The sequence below is a fragment of the Podarcis vaucheri genome (assembly GCF_965113315.1).
Source record: "Podarcis vaucheri genome assembly, chromosome: 5".
Classification (NCBI taxonomy): domain Eukaryota; kingdom Metazoa; phylum Chordata; class Lepidosauria; order Squamata; family Lacertidae; genus Podarcis; species Podarcis vaucheri.
In genome coordinates, this window is record NC_138763.1 from 90,988,247 (window position 1) to 91,012,534 (window position 24,288).

The window sequence follows — 24,288 nt, forward strand, 5'->3', positions numbered from 1 at the left end:
GCCCCCGTACGAACGCCACAATAAGCAGCAAAGATTTCTCAATGTCTAGATTGGGGTTTCCCAAACTTGGGTCTCCTGCTGTTTTTGGACTGCAACTCCCATCATCCCTGACCACTGGTCCTGCTGGCTGGGGATTCTGGGAGTTGCAGTCCCAAAACAGCTGGAGACCCAAGTTTGAGAAACCCTGGTCTAGAGACATTGCCAAGACAGGGGTGGGTGGGTTTGTACGTACACTCCAGGAGGCCACAGGCAATGAACCTCCTTTGGAAGGGCTGTGTAGGTGAAAATTGTAGTTCCAGAGATCTACAAACACAAGGTTCTAGCAACAGCATCAAGGGTCTGAGCACTACACAGCGAGCCCATGCCACAGCCCTCAAAGGGATATCCATTCCCACAGTCCTGATCGAGTTCTCTGATAGAGAGGGCCGTTTGTTGGGCAGAACAAAGGAAACACCATACTTCTCTTTTTGGACAGTTTTATTTTAAGAACTACGCTTCAGGATGCATTACGCCTTTCCCACATGTCCTCACACATCATCACAGAAAACACACACACACACAGCTTTCCCCAATACCACAGCAGGGCATCAAAAGCATAGGATTAAAAAAACACAAAAAAACACAAGAGAAGACAGTAACTTAATCAGTCCATCAGTGCATTGTAAACGGAGTTCTTGCACCGGTCAGGCGCAATGATTTTTTTTTCTTCTTTATTAAAAAAACCAACCGTTAAAAAACTTTCAAAAGTTACCTTTGGCAAAAAGAAATGAGAGATCCGAAGGTTGTGTTTAAGTCCCATCCTCTTCATTCCAAGCGAGGCGTGTGGCCCCTTTCCGCATGGGCTCTATGCAACAGCAAAATTCCACAAATTGCTCCAGTCTCTGTTGGCACCCTGGCCAATACTGCTGCACATCCAGGGCACTTTCCGTGAAACACAAGAATTGCTTTTGCCCTCAGGCAAAGGCAGAATGCATTTATTAGTACTACCATTTGTCAAGTCCAATCTTGCTCTTCAGAAGCCATTCCATCCCCTTTCCCGATCTATTATCTATGGCAAGAACTCTGGCATTCCACTGATTCTATGTGGCTGGCAGAGCTAAATCAAACAGTAGGTTTGGCTTATGACAAAGCTCCATTGCTCCCTCATTAAAGAGTCTGACCTGCCCAATGGAATCCGAACCACTACCCAGCTTTCTCCAGAATGTCTTCAGCTACTGCATTCTGAATTCACAGTAAAAGATTAGGAGTGTGATCCGTACAATAAAAGGATAAGAGTGTGATCTGTCCCAGAAAAGGTGAAGTCATGCTCAGGTGTTGTCCCACAGCAAGCTGGTCATGACCTCTCTCCTGCTGGGACAAGCAAAGCTTTTGCAGCGAGGTCTTCTCAAAACTCTCCATTTCACGGAAAAGCACCTCTGTGGCAAAGGAACAAAGCTGGGATCTCAACTCAGCACTCTCATCTTGGTGAAACACAGCCAGAAACACCCACATTTCCTGCCAGGCAGGGAAAAGTGGAACAGAATGGAAAATAGAGGCCTCACCCTACATAGAAGTCTGTCGAAAAAGTCACTGCAATAAAGTGTTACTGTAACTTTGCTGTTCCCCTTCTCCACCTATTTATCCATTATAATCCAGTATGCAGAAGGCCGAGGATGGAGTGAAATTAACATTTCCATGTATGGAAAGAGAAACACAACACAAAGGTGTTTTTTTACTGACAAAGGGCACTGGTGCTCATTGTGGAAAAGCCGTCCGGAGTGTAGCAAAGGAAATCTGTGTGTATGGGGATTTCAGCCCGGACTCCCAACAGAATTAAGAGGTCAGGCCCCCCAAAACGCTGTTTTCGATGTTAATTTGGCACAGCGGACTTGGAAGACTTTATTGTCTCCATCCCTACCTGCTCCCTCTGTGTACTTGTAACCATAATTTTGCTTTACATTAGAAAATTGTGCCATCAGAGAGAAGGCGACCTTTGACAAACACGGAAGCTAAACCTCAGAGAAAGGGTGGCGGGGAGATTTCTAATGCCAAGGTGCAGAGGGAAGATCTAAATGGCTTGTCTAGTTGCTTCTCACACACAGGCAACTATGCAGATGCCAGCATGCAATTGCTTTCACTTCCCAGGCAAAATAAACAGACAGTGGAGTCTTACATGGCCAAAGGTTCTCTCCCGCTTCGGGAGACTCTCAAGACTTTGAGACTTACTGCGTCCACCCCTCATTCAACATCATACAATTCAGCTGATGGGATGAACCAAAAGACTGGCAGGGCCAGTCTAAACTCTGCTCCCTCCCAAAAAAAAGTATTTTGCAATGTGACAGGTGACAGGCAAGTACCAGGCGCCAATCTCTGTATACTGGCAGGTCGCAGACACACGAGTCTTTGGCAGCTAGGTTCCTACTTTGTAAAGCATGGGATCTTCTGGAAGGTTAAGTGAAGTTGAAAGAGAGGTGGACGGGAGTGTTTGATGGTACCAGTCGCTCCCTACGTTGGTGCAAAACAGGGCAGAGCTGTGCCGGGAGCACCTCAGTCTTTCAATTTCTGCGTGTGATACTAGCGCCTAGTATCTTCCACTTGTCTGTGAAGCAGCTCACAACATCCACCACTGCAGAGGTCGCGGATTAGTCATACCGCCCCTTAATCATCATATTCAACAAGGGGCCCACCTGTTGAGACAACAACAAAGGAGTAAAACCACAAAAACTGTTGGCTATAGACATATGCCGAATGGAGTGATGTTTGCACAGCCAAAAATCTTCCCAAGATGAAAAACTGTAAACACAGCTGGAAAGAGCAGAACACCGTTGAAGTCAACACTAGAGGTTAATTCTGTGTCCAGGGCAGCTGTCTACCAGCTCCACCTGGTATGCAGGCTGAGACCCTACCTGCCTGCGGACTGTTTTGCCAGAGTGGTGCATGCTCTAGTTATCTCCCGCTTAGACTACTGCAATGCGCTCTATGTGGGGCTACCTTTGAAGGTGACCCGGAAACTGCAATTAATACAGAATGTGGCAGCTAGACTGGTGACTGGGAGTGGCCGCCGGGACCACATAACACCAGTCCTGAGAGATCTGCATTGGCTCCCAGTACGTTTCCGAGCACAATTCAAAGTGTTGGTGCTGACCTTTAAAGCCCTAAACGGCCTCGGTCCTGTATACCTGAAGGAGCGTCTCCACCCCCATCATTCAGCCTGGACACTGAGATCCAGCACCGAGGGCCTTCTGGCGGTTCCCTCATTGCGGGAAGTGAGATTACAGGGAACCAGACAGAGGGCCTTCTTGGTAGTGGCGCCTGCCCTGTGGAACGCCCTCCCTTCAGATGTGAAGGAAATAAGCAGCTATCTTCTCTTTAAAAGACATCTGAAGGCAGCCCTGTTTAGGGAAGTTTTTAATATTTAATGCTGTACTGTTTTTAACACCTGATTGGAAGCCGCCCAGAGAGGCTGGGTAAACTCAGCCAGATGGGTGGGGTATAAATAATAAATTATTTATTATTATTATTATTATTATTATTATTATTATTATTATTATTACGGTGCATCTTCCAACCCATTCTCTCTTTTTTAAAAAAAATAATTTTTATTAAGTTTTACAATTTTATAATCACCACAATCAACACTGTCTCAAAAGTAAACAGGAATAGAAATCCCCAGGCGCTGCCCCCCCGACTTCCCTCAACTTCCCATTATGGTTCTTTTATCTTTTTACTTCCCCTTCCTGTTTTATTCTACCTTAATATTGCAATCTTTAACTTAAATGTTGTTATATTCTTCACTTTTTTATACCATACTTATTTTCGCATTTCCACTTACACTTTGTTATTCTCCAATTTTTACATCTTAACGACTATATTTATTTTGTTAATTGTAAATGTTTACTCAAACCCTGCTAGTGAGTCCACTTCTTTACAATGTTTCTGTACATACAACATAAATGGTTCCCAGTCTTTTTAAAAGTCTCTATTGCCCTTGTCTATCTTCCAATCCATTCTCAGTAAAGGATAATAGGCTTGGAACTCAAGATTAATGTTTGGAGCCCTCACCCCAGTAGAACAAGCAGCCTTAAAATCACTGTCAATTGTCACTTGTTTGCAACACCAGTGTGCAATTGTTTACAGAGGTTTTCCTTAACAGTAACATCTATTGAACTCCGAGAACCTTTGAAACCCTGGGCGAATCAGCCTGCTTTTGAAATCCGCCACATTTCCTGATGCATATAGAAGATCTTATCGTATCTTAAGTTTTGAGAGATGTCAATTTGCCAACGACATAGTGCTGAACCTCAAAAGTTAAACCGGGATGTCACTTGGCTTTGGGCAAATAGTACCAGAGATACCTCAAATTTGTATGACTCTATTAAAATCCACATTTTGTAGTGGATTTGCTTGTATTCCTTTTCATTTTAATACCACCCTAGCATCTTCGTAGATGATGTCCGGAGGTATTTTATAATAAATACCATATTTTTTGCTCTATAAGACTCACTTTTCCCCTCCTAAAAAGTAAGGGGAAATGTGTGTGCGTCTTATGGAGCGAATGCTGGCTGCGCAGCTATCCCAGAAGCCAGAACAGCAAGAGGGATTGCTGCTTTCGCTGCGCAGCGATCCCTCTTGCTGTTCTGGCTTCTGAGATCAGAATATTTTTTTTCTTGTTTTCCTCCTCCAAAAACTAGGTGCGTCTTATGGTCTGGTGCATATTATAGAGCGAAAAATACGGTACATAAATATATGGCATAATTTATCGCCCTTCTTTTCTCCCAGGGTTAACCCTTCCTGCATATCTAAGGAACTGCAAACGACGGACAGAATTAGGCTGTTTTGGTGCTCTTAGGGCCCAATTAGAACTCGTGGGTTTCTGTGCAACTTAGCCCCCTAAAACAGTTTCCAGGTTTGTCCTGTACCTCTTGTGGGTTTCCAAGCGCTTCGCCCAGCATTTTCTCTATGTTCCTCATTATTGCCACCTTCTGATGAGCCTTTAGGGGATATTCAATCCTTTTGGGAGTTGGGGCACCCTGGGAAGAACACAAACACATATTTACATTACAGGCAGGTAGCCGTGTTGGGTCTGCCGTAGTCGACACACACACAAACACACACAAAATTCCTTCCAGTAGCACCTTAGAGACCAACTAAGTTAGTTATTGGTATGAGCTTTCGTGTGCATTCAGCGTATCTGAAGAAGTGTGCATGCACACGAAAGCTCATACCAATAACTAACTTAGTTGGTCTCTAAGGTGCTACTTGGGATGCGGGTGGCGCTGTGGGTTAAACCACAGAGCCTAGGACTTGCCCATCAGAAGGCCGGTGGTTCGAATCCCCGCGACGGGGTGAGCTCCCGTTGCTCAGTCCCTGCTCCTGCCAACCTAGCAGTTCGAAAGCACGTCAAAGTGCAAGTAGATAAATAGGCACTGCTCCGGCGGGAAGGTAAACGCCGTTTCCGTGTGCTGCTCTGGTTCGCCATAAGCGGCTTAGTCATGCTGGCCACATGACCCGGAAGCTGTACGCCAGCTCCCTCGGCCAGTAAAGCAAGATGAGCGCCGCAACCCCAGAGTCGGTCACGACTGGACCTAATGGTCAGGGGTCCCTTTACCTTTAGGTGCTACTGGAAGGATTTTTTTAAAATTTTGTGTCGACATATTTACATGTGCTCATACTCTCAAAGAGGATTCCTACACACACACACTTAGGAAGCTTCCAAATCAAAAGAAACCCAGCCAGATGGGCGGGGTATATATAATAAATTATATTATTTATTATTATTATTATTATTATTATTATTATTATTATTATTATTATTATTATTATTATTATATAGACAAAGAGACTAGCATCAAACTTGCAGCGTTCACCCCGGTTTCTGGTTTGGGAGGTAGCAGAAAAACCAAAAGGAAACAGCAGGATCATAAGTTTGTAGCACTTCATGTTACTTGAAAAAACTAACACACAAGCACAATAAAACAGTGGCCAATAAAACAGTGGGGGACAGGAGGATGGTTGGTATTCTATTAGCAGCCAAATGGTACACAGTCATACTAGAGGTCATTGCACAAATGCTGGTCTAGGAAAGGGCTCCCTAAAAGAACCATCACCATTAAACAGTTAGGCATTATTTCAACCCAAGGAACTACATACTTCACAGAGGGAATATCTATGGACCGCCTCTCCCAATGTGAACCAGCTCTGACCCTGTAATCATCATTGGAGACCCAAGGTAGCTCCAGAGGGTGACAACATGAGAAGGGGGTCTTTTCTGCAGCGGCTCCCTTTTGTGGAATGGGCTCCCCAGGAGTCCTCATTACATATCTTTAGGTGTCAGGTGAAAAAGTTTCTCTTTAACTAGACCTTTGGCTGATTAGCATTCTATGTCCTTTTAAATGTGTTTGCCGGGGGGGGGGGGAGGTATTGGTTTGTTTTGCTTTTGTTCTGTTATGTACTTTGTGTTCTCGTTTTGTATTTTTATGTTGTGATCCGCCCTGTGATCCTTGGATGAAGGGTGGTATGCAAATTTACTGAACACCGATGCAGCCATACAAATTCTTTAAGAGATGGAATTAAGAGCACAGGCCAGGTTTGGAAGAGTTAATGTAACTCTAGGGAACCTTAAGCAGCCCTTAGAGGTGTGTAGGATGAAGAGGACAGATTTTATAATGTAGCAACATCAATACTGCATTACACCACACAACAAATATTTCAAGTAGCAGCTCTATGTTTCTGTTCTGTCCATGCACAAAGTTCTCTTCTGCCAGCAACAAAAGCTAGAGGCATGTTTACCTTGTACCAAAAGTTTACAGTGATGGTAATTCCTCCGTTCAGCAGAGACTCGATGTGATGCCACCTGAATAGAATAACAGAAAGGCCAGGGAAATTGTATATGTTTCCAATTCTAGCCACAGAGAATTTAAGAATTAACAACATCAGTACTACAGCATCAATGCAGACAGCTCAGCTTAAGCCTTCATTATTCTTTTATCCCCCCTGCTTCCATCCTATTTGTACTTCATGCCAGGGAAACATGCTGTGACTATCTGTGACCTCTTCCTGTTTGTATCTGTCCTTATTTTAAGTTGCTCAATAGATCACACTCCCATGAATGGGTGCTCTCTTGCATGTGCATACTTTATCTCAGAATACAAACAAAGCATGTTTCCCACCTTCAGTACCAACCTGACAAAGGTAGTCAAAATAAAAAATTCCTTCCAGTAGCACTTTAAAGACCAACTAAGTTAGTTCTTGGTATGAGCTTTCGTGTGCATGCACACTTCTTCAGATACACTGAAACAGAAGTTGCCAGACCCTTCTATATAGTGAGAAGGTGGGTCTGGCAACTTCTGTTTCAGAAGTTATATAGAAGGGTCTGGCAACTTCTGTTTCAGTGTATCTGAAGAAGTGTGCATGCACACGAAAGCTCATATCAAGAACTAACTTAGTTGGTCTTTAAGGTGCTACTGGAAGGAATTTTTTATTTTGACTATGGCAGACCAACACGGCTACCTATCTGTAACTGACAAAGGTAGGTTCACTTTCATTCTAAGTTGAAAGGGCTACGGGAACTGAAGGCAGGCACTTTCTCCCCCTTTCCCCTATACTTTTACTTCCTGTGGGATGTGCGCCATTTCCCATTTAAGTCCCATAGAGATTGGTACATGGACAGATCCACACCCGACTTGGGTCAGACTTACTCTACCCTTACAGTAAAGGAGAACTCACCCCATGAGATTAGCCTCAGCTACTTGGGTTTTTTTTTTAAGAAACCCAATGGAGATGGACTAAAATATTACACAGTTGTGTATGAAATTTTCAGTGGATGGAACAGTTCGATCCTGTGTCGAACTGCCATGGTGAGAGTGCAAAGGGATAAGCCTCACCTTGCCTAAACCCACCCACCCAAATCCAAGCTACTAGCAAATGTCAAGGATGTTTTTATTTTTCCTCTCTCTTCTGGCATGAGAACACCTTAAAACACAAAAGCCTATTTATCCTCCGTATCTTGAGGATAAAGGAAGCGCTCTCTCCCTTTTGAATATACAGAGAAGGTAAAAAGTGTAGGCCTTACAATACATCTGAGTCAAAAGAGAAAGAGCCATGGGCCTCTTGTGAGCCCAAGGTTCCTGTACCTTAATCTGGGGCCCTGGTTTCTGCTGCAGTTGTCCCATTCCTACCCCACCCTGTCCCATCCTCCATCTATGCTCCTTACCAATACATGGGGATATAAAGCACATCGCCTGGGCCCACCACTGTCTCATAGCCAACTACGTTCTGGAAATTGGGAAAGCGCTCATAGTCAGGATTGTCGAAGTCAACCTAGCAAAACAGGAGAAAAGAACATGTCACTGCAGAGGCTGAAGTCACAAAGGTGATCTAGAGAGTTCCCCAGAGTATGGTCCTTCCCATGCCCCAATTCCCCTCAGGTAAACCTGCACGAGCTCAGGTAGAGGCAACAACCTGTTGCATACTAGTCACAAAAGTTAACCTGGAAAGTCAAGTGCTAGACTAAATTCTAGATTTACAGTGGTGCCTCGCAAGACGAAATTAATCCGTTCCGCGAGTCTCTTCGTCTTGTGTTTTTTTCGTCTTGCGAAGCACGGCTATTAGCGGCTTAGCGGCTATTAACGGCTTAGCGGCTTTAAGAAAAAGGAAACAAACTCGCAAGAACTCGCAAGACGTTTCGTCTTGCGAAGCAAGCCCATAGGGAAATTCGTCTTGCGGAACGACTCAAAAAACGGAAAACTCTTTCGTCTAGCGAGTTTTTCGTCTTGCGAGGCATTCGTCTTGCGGGGCACCACTGTAACCCAATTTGTTTTCTTCAAAGGAAAAAAATGGTTAACACAGTATTAAGTAAGACAGTAACAGACTGTTTGTCTCCTAAGTGCACATCAGTAAATGGTAGAAAAGAGGTCTGTGTTGCATGTCTGTACTATAGGTAGACAGTAAGCAAAAGAAACGGGGAATGGGTTCAGGCTGAATTCCAGTTATGAGCTAGAATCTTGCTTTTACATTTTTTTAAAAAAAAGATAGGCTACCTAGAAATTTGGTAGGTTGTTTAGATACCTTGGTGGAAGGCGAATTCCATCCCATTAATTTGTTGTCCCTGTACAAGACTACACATATGGCTGTAAAAACTGGTTACTCATGCCAATGTGGAGTGCACACGTTCAGAGGACAATGCACTACTCACATTGCATCCAACAGTATAGTGTTTTCTTAGTATAGTAGAAGAAGAGTTTGGATTTGATATCCCGCTTTATGACTACCCGAAGGAGTCTCAAAGCGGCTAATATTCTCCTTTCCCTTCCTCCCCCACAACAAACACTCTGTGAGGTGAGTGAGGCTGAGAGACTTCAGAGAAGTGTGACTGGCCCAAGGTCACCCAGCAGCTGCATGTGGAGGAGCAGGGAATCGAACCCGGTTCACCAGATTACGAGTCCACTGCTCTTAACCACTACACCACACTGGCTCTCAGTGTATAGTGTATAGTATGGATGCTGCATACTGGAGAGCCAGTGTGATATAGGGATTAGTGTGTTGGGAGTCAAAGCTCCGATCAGCCACAAAGTTCTGTGTATGACCTTGGGCCAGCCACTCTCTCGCTCAGAAAACCTGCCTCAGAGAGTTGTTGAGAGAGTAAAATGGGGAAGAACCATCTTGAGTTCCTCAGAGAAGAGGCAGGATGCAAACGCAATAATGTGGGACGTTGCTGCGTTTAATCTGGAGCACAGCCACACTTTTCCCCATGGCACTGAATCACATGCAATCGTTTGAAAAGAAAGCAGGGTGTGTTTGTGTGCAGAAACCCCACATATAAGCACCTGCTTGCACACTGGGGTTTCTTTGCAGCACAGTTGTTGCTTTTCATGTCTCTTTCCTTCAACATCAAGGGGTTAGGCTAAATTATCAGACTAAACACCAGCAAGTAAGGCCCTGAACGGGACAAAGAGACGTTGACCACAAATAACAGGAGGAAAATACAGATCACGTTTTGCTTGTGACCTCTTTCAGGCTGGTCATTGTTAGACAGGACATAGAAGCCTGTGTGAATCTTCCATCTGATCAGAACAAAGGATAGTATTCAACTCAGTTTTACTCAGACCCACTGAAATTAAAGAATGTGAATAAGTTAGGTCCATTCATTTCCATCAGTCGACTCTGTGTAAAAATATTTGATTGATTATTTGATTGTTGTTTGATTATTTGATTGTTGTTAGCTGCCCTGAGCCCGGCTTTGGCTGGGGAGGGTGGGATATAAATAAAATTTTTATTATTATTATTATGAATGCCACCCAAATATTTAATATCACATACTCCTACAAAGTAGGGGCCATTTGGCACAGACGTCGCCTTACCTGGCTCTGCCGATCACATGGGTGGTGCACAGGATAAGGATAGAGGCACTCAAACTGGTCAGGGGAAAACAGGATGCAACGCTTGTATCCCTTAATCTGAGCAAAGAAGTTCTGCTGCTCGTCATAGTGTGCTGGAGTCACATTCCCTTCATTAAAAAGAAACAGAGACACTGTAAACCTGACAGCCCTCTAAACACAAGTATTAATAATGAGGGTGTGCCTACATTACAAGTAAACCGTTAGAAAATAAAGTTTTAAGAGCATGTTGGGCAAATTTAACAATACTCTCAGGACCCACTGAAGGCAACAGCTCTCATCATTGCGTAAGGAAAGCCACTGACAAACCAATTCAAAACCAGTTTAACGGCTGTGGTTTAGAGGTTTTCTGAATAATAGTTATCCATACAGAGAGCTATCCAAAGCAAGGGAGGTAGTGTAATGGTTTCACTGTAGGCTGTCTTGTGTGAGATTGCCCTGAAAGGCAGGATAGAATCATTACCTTACAATGGGTGATTTGCATCGGTCATGCACCAAAATAAATCAAGTTCTACGTAGGGGGGGGGATCTAAACAGTGTATTCAGTTATACAGAGGACACTTATGAATGTATGTCATCGGTTTATAGCACTTGCATCATCTGGGTCCTCGCAACAAGACAGTAGTACATGTTACAGGACAAGGAAGAATTAGTTATGTGAAGAAAGTCCTTCTCACTAGAGCAGTCAGATAACTGCCATGCGGCCTATTTGTGCAGCCAGAGGGAATGGATGCATGTGAAAGAAGAACCAAATAAGAAAAGTGTGGTTCATCTTTTCAGATGTAACCTGTGAACAAGAGGCCCTGTTCTCAAAGATTATGTATGTCTCGGGTAGCCAAAGTTAAGCCCTCGAGACGTTTGGACTGCAACTCCCATCATCCCTGCTCGCTGGCCATGTTGCCTGGAGTCCAACAAGATCGGGGAGGCATGATGTTGGCTATTATGGCATCTATGGACCCCATCCCTGACACCGCTTCTTTGAATCAGGCCTCTGAATCACCTACATCAGATTTTTCATATATGAGATAACAGGGGCTAGATGTTGGATGTTTGTGCGCAAAAGGAATCCCTAAGAAGTTGTCTATCCTAAAAAATACCAAAAACAATAAAAGCAAAATGCAATGAGTTGTCCAAAGACCTTTAGGCACATTTAAGTCTAAGAAAGATCTGCTACCTTCCATGCCGATCAGTAACAAGTTGGATGTCAGCTGACCCCAGCCTCGCTTTGCCTGCTGCCTGTTAATCCAATTCCAATTGAAGCCCAGGAAATCCACCACGATTTTCCTCCCAACTGTGTCGTTCAGAGTCTGCTGCAGATAAAGCCTGCACATGGCAGAAAACAAGGGGAAAAGGAGGATTTTACATGTACGTCTGCAAAAAGGAAGATCTTGCTTGCCATCTTTCATTCATTTTTAGCCAATGCCTCAAAAATACATTCACTTACAGTGGTGCCTCGCAAGACGAAATTAATTCGTTCCGCAAGTTTTTTCTTCTTGCGAGTTTTTCGTCTTGCGAAGCACGGTTTTCCATAGGAATGCATTGAAAATCAATTAATGCGTTCCTATGGAAACCGCTTGCCAGGCTGGCGGTGCGGAGAAGGGCTTTTCTCCCCACCGCAAGCCTTCAGGACAGGTACGGGAACAGAGGGGAAGGGGTGCAGCGCTTCTCCTCTGTTCCTGGGGCTTGCGGTGGGAGGAGGGTTTTTCCTCCCCACCGCCAACATTCAGAACAGCATTCTGAATGTTGGCGGCGGGAAGGAAAACCCTCCTCCCACCGCAAGTCTTCAGGACAGCCATCCGAAGGCTGGCGCGGGGAGAAGCTCTCTCCGCCCCACCGCCAGCCTTCGGAAGGCTCCTCCGAAGGCTGGCGCGGGGAGAAGGGCTTTTCTCCCCACCGCCAGCCTTCGGAGGAGCCTTCCGAAGGCTGGCGCGGGGAGAAGGTCTTTCCGCCCCACCGCCAGCCTTCGGAGGAGGTCCGAGGACAGTGGGGAAGACGCGCTGCGCTTCCCCGCTGTCCTGGAGATTTCCCTATGGGCTTTCGTCTTGCGAAGGAAGCCCATAGGGAAATTCGTTTTGCGAAGCGCCTCCAAAACGGAAAACCCTTTCGTCTAGCGGGTTTTCCGTCTTGCGAGGCATTCGTCTTGCGGGGTACCACTGTATATAGAAACCTGATAAGCAAAGGCTAACTTCACCCAGAGGACTGCAGATTTAAGGAAAGGATTCACTTGAGCACCACCAAGTCAACAGAAATTGGGCAGGTATACACATGCAGGATGACCCACCTGTTCCCTGATGCACAAAACATATGGTTTCAGGCACTCTCATTCTCAGAGATCAGTCTAGAAGCTGTCTTATCTTTGTATCCTTTCAGACAGGATGCAAAACCTATCTTCCAAAAGACCTACAGCAGTGGATTAGGGACTGTGACCTAGTGTTAATACCGCTGTTGATTATACTGATTGTGATAATAGCTTCCTAGCCTGCCTTTTAGGGTGTATGTCCTCCAGATGGGTTGCAACAAAGTAAGATACACCATTAAAATAGCAGTAAAAATAGCTAGCATTAAAATAGCAGTAGCAGAGTAAACAGTTCTCATATATAACCAACCATAAAACAACCCATAAAAAACCCTTGTTTATGATGCTCTTATTTTCAAAACTGCATCTTTTTATTATTTTTATTCTATTATTTTTATAGGAAGCTGCTTTGAGCATTGGGGAGGATGGACAAAAATGCTAAACCATTTTTCAAAAAGAAAAAAACCACACACATCCAGTTGTACAACTGGCGAATGAGCGACTCCTTGATTCTGCTCACTGCAATCAACAAAGGAAGCAAAGGGTCTCTTCTCCCGAGCTGTGCAGCACTTTCTTCGTTGTAGCCTTTTTCTTGGCTTTAATTACACAGCCACTTTCCAATGAATTTAATAGGAAGGGGAGCACCAGAACCAGCCCCCCACTAAGTCCAGAATCCTATTTCTTTTCCCCATCACCTCGAGTGCTGCCCGAAGGAACACACTTATTGGATGCCTTCAGCAGCAATACTAGCACAATAACTACTAGATATGATCCTGTTGCTTCAGGAAGATGCTTGTGCATGGTAAAAGGGGGATGAACAGGAAAGTGGAGGAATTCCCTACAAGGTAGGAAGTACAGGATTTGACCGTGTGAAGAGAGAAATATATTCTGTTTTGGATCAATCTGCACTGTGACAGAATTTCTGTATGATGTAGAATGTCTCACCGTTTCCTTCAGTTTAAAACCCTGCAAGCAGCTAGCCAGGGATATCTCAGACTAGCCTCTTAGAACAGAGGTAGAGAACCGCAGGCCTGGGGGCCAAATGAAGCCCTCTCTATCTGGCCCTCTTCCTGCCCTCAGGACTCAAGGGGCTGCCCTTGAGACTGACCCAGAAACTCCAGCGGGTGCAGAATGCCGCAGCGAGACTCCTTACGGGGTCCTCACTGCGAGATCACATTCACCCAGTGCTATACCAGCTGCTCTGGCTCCTGGTGTAGTACAGGATCAGGTTTAAGGTGCTGGTTTTAACCTTTAAAGCCCTATACGGCCTAGGACCCTCGTACCTACGGGACCGCCTCTCCTGGTATGTCCCACAAGGAACTTACGGTCTTCAAACAAAAACATCTTGAAGGTCCCAGGCCACAGAGAGGTTAGGCTTGCCTCAACTAGAGCCAGGGCTTTTTCGGCTGTGGCTCCGATCTGGTGGAACGCTCTGTCACAAGAGACTAGGGCCCTGCGGGACTTGACATCTTTCCGCAGGGCCTGCAAGACAGAGCTGTTCCACCAAGCCTTTGGTCAGGGCACAGCCTGACTCCCTCCTTTGGCAATCTTCACAGAACTCTAGCCCAATGGTTGCCATCAATTTGATTTGAATTAATTTTATAATGAAATGATTTTAGAATGTTGTACTATTTTACTGTTGTTAGCTCCCCTGAGCCCGGCTTCGGCTGGGGAGGGCGGGATATAAATAAAATTTATTTTTATTTTTATTATTATTATTATTATTATTATTATTATTATTATTATTATTATTATTTTCCTATGTCACACCCTTCACCAGTCCTGCTTCACAACTTGAGATACAACTTACACCAGTTGCTCCATCCACTCTGGCCCCACCCGCCACTGAAATGTGTCCCCTAAATGAGAATGCAGCCTTTAGACTGAAAAAGGTTCCCACTCGTCCTTGGAACCTTCCTCCTGGGCATAGTGGACCAATCGGTTCCCTTCCTCCTGGGCATAGTGGACCAATCGGTGCAAAAGAAGGATAGAACTTTCTTTATGTATGCTACAGCAGCAGCAAGAATCCTCATCGCAAAGCATTGGAAGACGCAAGACCTACCCACCTTGGAAGACTGGCAGATGCAACTGATAGACTACATGGAGATGGCGGAAATGACTGGCAGAATCCGAGACCAGGGAGAAGAGTCAGTGGAAGAAGATTGGGGGAAATTTAAAATGTATTTGCAGAAACATTGTAAAATTTTTGAATGCTGATGACATTGAAATGAATTGCTGGGGCTCTAGCAACAAGGTAAAATGTAAGATTAGACCAACAATCGACAAATTAAGGGAATATGAATTTGCTGAATTAATTTTTTAAAGGGATACAAGAACGGGAGATGTGAGGAAGTCAAGAAAATATGTGATTTTAAGATATAAAATTAAGAAAGAGGGATTTTTTGTGTCTTTCCTATATGTGCTTTTTCTTTTTTATCCTTAGCTTGTAACGTATGTATTTTTGTATTTTGTGTGTTTAATGTTGGTATTTTTGTATGTATTTTATGTGTTTTTGTTTTTGGATTTTCCTTTCCCACATTTTCTCATTGTTAAAATCTAATAAAAATTTTAAAAGGTAAAGGTAAAGGTACCCCTGCCCAAACGGGCCAGTCTTGACAGACTCTGGGGTTTGTGCGCCCATCTCACATCTATAGGCCGGGGGCGAGCGCTGTCCGGAGACACTTCCGGGTCACGTGGCCAGCGTGACAAAGCTGCATCTGGCGAGCCAGCGCAGCACACGGAACGCCGTTTACCTTCCCGCTGGTAAGCGGTACCTATTTATCTACTTGCACCCGGGGGTGCTTTCGAACTGCTAGGTTGGCAGGCGCTGGGACCGAGCAGCGGGAGCGCACCCCTCCGCGGGGATTTGAACCGCCGACCTTTCGATCGGCAAGCCCTAGGCGCTGAGGCTTTTACCCACAGCGCCACCCGCGTCCAATAAAATTTTATATATATATATATATATATATATAAAATTTTATATGCAGGTTTTGGTGTCTTCGGGTGTCTTCCCGTGTAAGAGTCGGGGTGTCCGTGCGACGTTTCGACGAGGTCTCACTCGTCATCTTCAGGCTGGTGCTTTCGGCTTCTTGTTACTAGAACAGAGTAACAAGAAGCCGAAAGCACCAGCCTGAAGATGACGAGTGAGACCTCGTCGAAACGTCGCACAGACACCCCGACTCTTACACGGGAAGACACCCGAAGACACCAAAACCTGCATTCCTGTACCCGTGAAAATCTACGAAAGCAAATATATATATATATATATATATATATATATATATAATTTTATATATATATAAAAAAGGTTCCCACTCCTGCCTTAGAAGAACTCAGTCCATGTCTCACGACAGAACCAAACCGCCAAGCCACCAACCGATTTTACCTTTCTCCACTGTCCTGCTGTTCTATTTCTTGGAGCTGCTCAACGAAGTCGCTGAATTTCATCTCTTCCCTGCTTGACTTCGGCTTGAAGTTCTTAACATTTGCCATTTTCTTCTCATCGTAATACAGGAACTTGTGTGTGCTTGCTCTATATACCGAAAAGTCCCCACTCCCAATGTTCTCCTGAAGATAGTCCAGATCCCATTTTAGAGCAGGGAACACCAGATTTGTATCTGTCAACACCACTGGCTCCTAGGAAAGACAAGAAAAAAGCACAAGGCATAGCAATGCAAAATCCCAAGGTAAGGTAAGAGGTATCAGCCACAAATATTCAGGTTGATTTTGCAACTAGGAATAAGCAATGGAAGGAAATAGAGAACCACACACACAAAGTAGCTGCAACTATTCATTGTCGTCACTCATAAAGCACAGCCTTACACACTGATGACAGCCCAATATAGCGGAACACCAGAAGTCAAAAAGCAGAATGGTGATGGGTTTACCTTTCTGCTTAATGCTCAAGCCATGAAACAAAATGCTTAACTCTTCCATAAGGATACTTAAATAGTGTTCAAAACTGAGATATACAGGCATACCTTGGGTTGAATATGCTTCATGTTGAGCGCGTTCGAGCGGCACTCCGCGGAAACCCGGAAGAAACGGAGCGTGTTACTTCTGGGTTTCGCTGCTCGCGCATGCACAGACGCTCAAAATGACGTGACATGCATGTGCAGAAGCGGCGAAAAGCGACGTGTGAGTGTGCAGACGTGCCGTCGCTAGTTCCGTTTGATTCTGGATGCAAACGGGGCTCCGGAACGGATCTCGTTCGCATCTCAAGGTACCACTGTATAAGCTAGGCACCAAATGGCAGCTTAAACCTAAGTTATGGTCACAACACAATGCTTATTTGCCAGGGGGTTGGACTAAATGACCCTCAGTGTCCCTTCCAATGCTACAATTCTACAATCTCAACTACATTGCTTGACTGTAGCTTGCCCTTACAATTCATTTCCCCAGTATGCAAGAGGGAGAACACACAGTGGAAATGGAAATGGTATTAACTATGGTCTAAGGCAGAGTTTTTTTCACTGGCTCAATGGAGATGCTGGCTGCCAACCTGGTGCCCAGAAATCTCCATATAGTCGCATCTGGGCCCGAACCAGAAACAAAATATGCCTGGCGCCCAGGAAATTTCTAACACTGTACTCAAATATTAGAAGCAAACACAGATTTGCCTCCAAATACCTCTATTGAGAGGTCTTTGAAGAACTTAAAGAGTTGTTTGAAAGGGTATAAGGCAACAAAGTATGAAAGGCATTCATAAGAGGCCAGCTGGGTAAAATCGAGCAAAGGCCCATCTCATCCATCATTCTATTCTCACCGTGGCTAACCAAGGACCTAAAGCAGGCTTCCTCAACCTCGGCCTTCCACATGTTTTGAGACTACAATTCTCATCATCCCTGACCACTGGTCCTACTAGCTAGGGATCATGCGAGTTGTAGGCCAAAAACATCTGGAGGGCCGATGTTGAGGAAGCCTGGCCTAAAGGGACACCTATACAGTGGTGCCCCGCAAGACGAATGCCTCGCAAGACGGAAAACTCGCTAGACGAAAGAGTTTTCCATTTTGGAGGTGCTTCGCAAAACGAATTTCCTATGGGCTTGCTTCGCAAGACGACAATGTCTTGCGAGTTCCTGCTGGTCCCCCCTTTTTTCTAAGCCGCTAAGCCGCTTATCAGCTGATCCGATCAGCAGATAAGCCGCTAAAAGCCGCTAATAGCGCTAATCCGTCAATGGGCTTCCTTCGCAAGACGAAAAAACCGCTAGACGAAGAGAATCACAGAACGGATTCTTTTCGTCTTGCGAGGCACCACTGTAATGGCACTCTCCCTTGTGAACCCCAGCAGCTGATGCTCAGAAGCACACTGCTAATTATTAGTAGCCTTATTCTCCAAGAATGTGTCTAATCCCCTCTTAAAGTCACCCAAGTTGGTGGCTATCACTCCAATGATGAGAATACATCAGCCTTGGAAATAAATAATTGGGGAGCAGAAGGCGGGCAGCAGAAGGACCTACTTTTTCTGCCTATCCTAAAGCTGCTCACCTTCCATTCCGCAATCAAACCACTATGGTGCCGCTTCTAGTCTTGCAGACACCCAAAACCTTGCCTTCAGCCCAATGCCCCAGTTTACCACAGCAGCGCCACTTGCTATTTCAAAGCCCTTTTTTAGTTGTAAATGCACAGGAACTGTAATGCTGAAACAGGAACAACATCAGCAGGTTTTTCATATAGCAACTGCAGAATAAAGTATAATGAGTAAAAAGGGGATCCAGGTGACTAAGAAACATTTTGCAACAAAAATAATATAAAAACCACCCTCTTCTTTCCTCAGCCTATGTGCCACAAATCACTAACCTGTGCGTGCGTGGGCCAGCTTGCCTTTATTTGAAGGTTGCTTGTCAAAAGTGAATATTCCTACCATGGGGATGTTTAAAAGAGGTGGGAAAACTTCCCTCTATGCCCCCCTTTCCCCCCTATTTTTTCAAGGTTGAAGCCTCCTGATCCAGCAACCCTACTCCATCATCTGAACCTTCCCAGGATCTGAGATCTTTGAGGAAGGCCCTCTTCTTGGTCCCGCCACCCTCATAGATACAGAGAGGGCCTTCTCTGTGGTGGCTGCTCCCAGGCAACTTTGGAACACCCTCTCTGGCTCCCTCCTTCCTATCCTTCTGCCAGCAGGTGAAGACCTTCTGGAAACTGACCGCTTTTAATTAAAGGGCTGGAGCCATGCTGTTTTGATTATAATTCTGTGTGTGGCTTTAAACATATGTGTAATTAGTTTTAATTCTATCAATGTTTAATGGTTTTTATAATGAAAGCTTCTTTCTCTGTTTTTAGCTGATTTGTTTTTAGCTGTAAGATGCCTTGAGTCTCTGTTTGGGGAAAAGGCAAGCTGTATATTTAAGAATGTACAGTGGTGCCCCACAAGACGAATGCCTCGCAAGACAAAAAACCCGCTAGACGAAAGGGTTTTCCGTTTTTTGATGCGCTTCGCAAGACGAATTTCCCTATGGGCTTGCTTTGCAAGACGAAAACGTCTTGTGAATTTTTTCGCTCCCCCCCCTTTTTCTAAGCCGCTAATAGCCTTTTAGCCGCTAAGCCTTTAATAGCCGCTAAACCGCTAATCCACTAATAGGGTTGCTTTGCAAGACGAAAAAACCGCTAGATGAAGAGACTCGCGGAACGGATTATTTTCGTCTTGCGAGGCACCACTGTATATGTATAATAATACTGGAGGCACACTAACGAAGGCTGGTGGCAAAGCGGGGGGAAGCAGACAGGTGGGCATGGGTGGGTTGCTCTCAGCAGAGGGGACCCCCCCCACACTTCCTCCAGGAAGGAAACTCAGACCTCCATCCCTCTCAATGTAAGCTGCCTTAAGTCACTGTCAGGGGAAAAGGCAGGGTATAGAGTATTACAGAACTGTAGAGTTGGAAGGGACCCCAAGGATCATCTAATATAACCCCTGCAATTCATGTGTGTGTGTATGGTAGGAATAGACAAGAATGTATAAATGCAGGTTTTGGTGTCTTCGGGTGTCTTCCCGTGTAAGAGTCGGGGTGTCTGTGCGACGTTTCGACGAGGTCTCACTCGTCATCTTCAGGCTGGTGCTTTCGGCTTCTTGTTACTGGAACAGAGCAGAGTCTGGTGTTTGAGTTCCTATAAATACTGTTGAGGGGTGTGGTGTATAGCCTCCAACGTTCTGGGCAACGTTGGAGGCTATACACCACACCCCTCAACAGTATTTATAGGAACTCAAACACCAGACTCTGCTCTGTTCCAGTAACAAGAAGCCGAAAGCACCAGCCTGAAGATGACGAGTGAGACCTCGTCGAAACGTCGCACAGACACCCCGACTCTTACACGGGAAGACACCCGAAGACACCAAAACCTGCATTCCTGTACCCGTGAAAATCTACGAAAGCGAATGTATAAATGCATATACATACATGTGTATGTGTAATAATAATAATACTGGAGGCACCCTAACGTAGGCTGGTGGCAAAGCGGGGGGAAGCAGTTGGGTGGGCCTGGGTGGGTTGCTCTCAGCAGAGGGGACGCCCCATTTCCTCCAGGAAGGAAAACTCAGGCCTCCATCCCTCTCACTGTAAGTTGCCTTAAGTTACTGTCAGGGGAAAAGCCAGGGTATAGAGTTAACACAGAATTGTAGAGTTGGAAGGGACCCTGAGGATCATCTAGTTAGTATAACCCCTGCAATGCATATACAGTGGTGCCTCGCAAGACGAAAATAATCCGTTCTGTGATTCTCTTCGTCTAGCGGTTTTTTCGTCTTGCGAAGCAAACCCATTGACGGATTAGCGGATTAGCGCTATTAGCGGCTTATCTGCTGATCGGATCAGCTGATAAGCGGCTTAGCGGCTTAGAAAGGGGGGGGGGGAAAACCAGCAGGAACTCGCAAGACATTGTCGTCTTGCGAAGCAAGCCCATAGGAAATTTGTTTTGCGAAGCACCTCCAGAACGGAAAACCCTTTCGTCTAGTGGGTTTTCCGTCTTGTGAGGCATTCGTCTTGCGGGGCACCACTGTATATAAAAATATATGTGTGTGTGTGTGTGTGTGTGTGTGTGTATACACCCCCCACCCCCTTGGGGGTATGGATATACAGATAGGAATGAATGTATAAATGCATATACATATTTGTGTGTGTGTAATAATAATAATAGTGCTGGAGGCACCCTAACCAAGGCTGGTGGCAGATCGTAGGAGAGGAGGCCAGGGCGTCTGCAAAACCCCCACACCCTACCCCTCCCAACCACCACAACCCCGGGTCTGAGCACAGGGGACCCCTCCCCCCTGTCCGCCGTGTGTGTATATATATATATATCCCCGACCCCACACATTTGAGGGTATGGATAGACAGACAGGGATGTATAAATGCATATACGTATTATTGTGTGTGTAATAGTAGTAGTAGTAGTAGTAGTGCTGGAGGAAAATTGTAGAAGAGGGGGCCAGGGCGTTTGCAAAACCCCCACACCCTACCCCTCCCAACCTCCCCCCCCCCCGGTCTGAGCACAGGGTACCCCTCCCCCCTTCCGCCGAGGGGGTGTTGGTGCGTGTTTTTCGTGCTTGGTAAGGAGCCCGCCCCCTCACCTCGTTCTCGATGAGCTCCTCGGCCCGGGGGTCCCCGTGGCGGAGCCTGGGGATGGGCCGCGTGGCGAAGCCGTAGCGCCGGAACTGGGCTTCGCTCCAGCCTCGGTGGGGGCGGCCCCCGACCTCCCGCTCCTCCTCCTCCTCTTCCTCGCCGCCGCCGCCTTCGGGGCCCCTGGGAGGAAGAGGGGGCGGAGAAGGGCCCCCGTTCTCCTCAGCAGCCGGGGAGGGGGAGGAGCAGGACGCGGAGGCCTCCGCCATCGCCCACCTCGCGACGCTGGGCGGCCCGGGGACTCTCGGCGGCGGCAGCGGCGCCTCGCTCGCTCCCTCAGGCGGAAACGGCGGCGAGGAACATCCGGGTACGCCAGGACGTGCCTGTTGTTGTTGTTGTTGCCGGCGTCGTCGTCCGCGGGGAGAGGGGAAGACTTCCGGTCCGGCCCGAACGCAGCGGCGACCCCTGGCGGGCGGTCGAGGAAACGCGCCCGAAGCCATCAGCATCTCAGCTTAGAGCACCTTTGGTAAGCAGCAGGGCCGGCGCAGGCATTTTGGTGCCTGAGGCAAGAGGGGGGCGCATGCACGCATCCTGCCAGGGCGGACGGTGAATATCTGCCCCGGGAGCACGAGGGCAGGGAGGCAGCTAAAGATCTGGCTTTTCGATCTGGCTTGATTTGCATCCCAAATCGGATAACAACAAGTAATGAAATGGAACGTCACAAATGCAGTGCAAATCAAGTAAAATAATTAAGGTGGGGTATAAGAGACGCGGGTGGCGCTGTGGGTTAAACCAGAGAGCCTAGGACTTGCTGATCAGAAGGTTGGCGGTTCGAATCCCCGCGACAGGGTGAGCTCCCGTTGCTCGGTCCCTGCTCCTGCCAACCTAGCAGTTTGAAAGCACATCAAAGTGCAAGTAGATAAATAGGTACCGCTCCAGCAGGAAGGTAAACGGCGTTTCCGTGCGCTGCTCTGGTTCGCCAGAAGCGGCTTAGTCATGCTGGCCACATGACCCAGAAGCTGTACGCCGGCTCCCTTGGCCAGTAAAGTGAGATGAGCGTCGCAACCCCAGAGTCGGCCACAAATGGACCTAATAATGGTCAGGGGTCCCTTTACCTTTATAATCTGCTCTTGGCATGTATAGGAAATTATTTGCAACTAAAATGGCTGTCTATTCTATTTTTCTTTCTTTTCTTTATTTCATAAAAAAAGATACACCACTTGGTCGTTGTTTTTTTAAAGAAAACCTTTAAAAAGAGAATAAAACCATAACGTTAACTAGCAATCCTACGCTGTACACTCGTGAGTTTTAGTCAGTTAAGTTCTACTCAAAATAAACACGTTGACATTAACTAACCTAAGTTAGCCAGGTCTGTTAACTTCAGCGGGTCTGCTCAGAGTAGGACTGGTATTGTGTAAACGTGTGTTGATAATGAGATTTTCTGTGGCATTCCCCTCTCAAAAACTTTCTGGCTGCTTTCAGGCTTGTGGAGGTGGCTGGGAATCACTCTGTATTTGGATGGTTAGGGAATGTGATATACAGTGGTACCTCGGTTTAAGAACGATTTGGTTTACAAATTCTGCAAAACCAGAAATAGTGTCTTGGTTTGAGAACTTTACCTTGGTCTAAGAACAGTGGACGGTTGGAGGCTTCATTAGGGAAAGAGCGCCTCGGTTTAAGAATGGATTCGGTTTAGGAATGGACTTCCAGAACGGTTTAAGTTCTGAGGTACCACTGTAGAGGGTGTTCGAAAAGTAACACCTACTGTGATACATTGTCCATAAGTGTAAGGGTTCATATTGGGAGAGACCTTCCAGAAGCTATTGTGATCTTCAGCTGCAAAGAGCTGTATAGGTCAAAAGGAGCACTTTTAACTGGGCTTGGAAGCATACGGGCAACTGGTGTTGCTGCAACAGCATTGGAGCTGTATGCTATTGTTACATAAGTTGGGATCCTCCCCCTCTGTCTGCCCTCCAGATGTTTTGGGACAACAACTCCCATCATCCCTGACCACTGGTCCTGTTAGCTGGGGATGATGGGAGTTGTAGTCCCAAAACTTCTGGAGGGCCGAGTTTGCCTAGGCCTGGTCTATGGGGTTCCAGGCACTCATGCAGGGTCTGTGTTTCTTCGGAGAATTGAGATGTGGCAGGGACTGTCGTGAGTTTAATAAATAAAAAGACCTTCAGTCTGCATGGAGGGAGTCCAGATCTTACAGCATGGTCATTGTGGGGCTTGTACAAAGTGTAGCCATGGAATGTAAGGCATCTCTCCCAGCCAGCCTTCAGCCAACCTGTCCAAGATACATCCCAGTCTTCCTTCCTTCCTTCCTTCCTTCCTTCCTTCCTTCCTCCTTCTTTTCCCCAGAACACCTTGCTAAAAATTCTCTTTTCCTTTTTTATAATAATTTTTATTAATTTTGACATATAAATTATAATACGTACCACAAAACTTAACAACTTATGCAATCTTTTTTGCACCTCTGATGATCCACCATTCTTATCACTTCTTATGCATTTCTTTTGCATAGTCAATGATGCAGAAGTAGATGTCTTTTTGGAATTCTCTAGCTTTCTCCATAATCCAGTGCATGTTTGCAATTTGGTCTCTGGTTCCTCTGCCTCTAACATATGCTCCACAGTATTCCACTCTTAAGGTTACCAGAGGACACTTTACTGCAGCCAAGGTGTAACTCCATCCACTAGTCTTAAGGTCATCGTTGAGACACCAGCCTAAGCTTAATTCTTCCTGGGGTCTGCCCACTCAGAACCACCTAAGCTGCTTTTCTCTCACACCTTATTTAGTTTGGCCAAAGGTGAGTCTCTCCACAGCAGGAAGATTGCCAGGTTGGTGCAGCAGCTACATCTTCTCCTCCCACTGGGTTTCAAAGTAGATGGTGCAATACTTTGAAACATTCCCTGAGGCAGTTCCATGGAGCCTGCTTCCAGGTCAGCGGACATGAGATTGCAGCTTTGAAAAAGTGGAGAAACTTGCACCTGAGTGGGGATTCATCGGAGATTATGGTGTTACGGAAATTACGGGGGTGGGGGGACATCTTTAAAGTTAAATATTATAA

At 45.9% G+C, this 24,288-nt stretch overlaps 1 protein-coding gene across 1 annotated transcript; it reads right to left on the minus strand.

Moving 5' to 3' along the window:
* Nucleotides 1-459: 459 nt before the first annotated feature.
* On the minus strand, nt 460-21,736 carry HIF1AN (hypoxia inducible factor 1 subunit alpha inhibitor). The gene is given in 10 exon segments (XM_082223638.1): nt 460-2,666; nt 4,899-5,009; nt 6,769-6,832; nt 8,192-8,298; nt 10,338-10,483; nt 11,548-11,696; nt 16,055-16,305; nt 21,227-21,570; nt 21,573-21,657; nt 21,659-21,736. Coding segments are annotated over 10 exon segments (1,365 nt in total). The 5' UTR covers nt 21,722-21,736; the 3' UTR covers nt 460-2,621.
* Between the last annotated feature and the right edge of the window lie 2,552 nt (nt 21,737-24,288).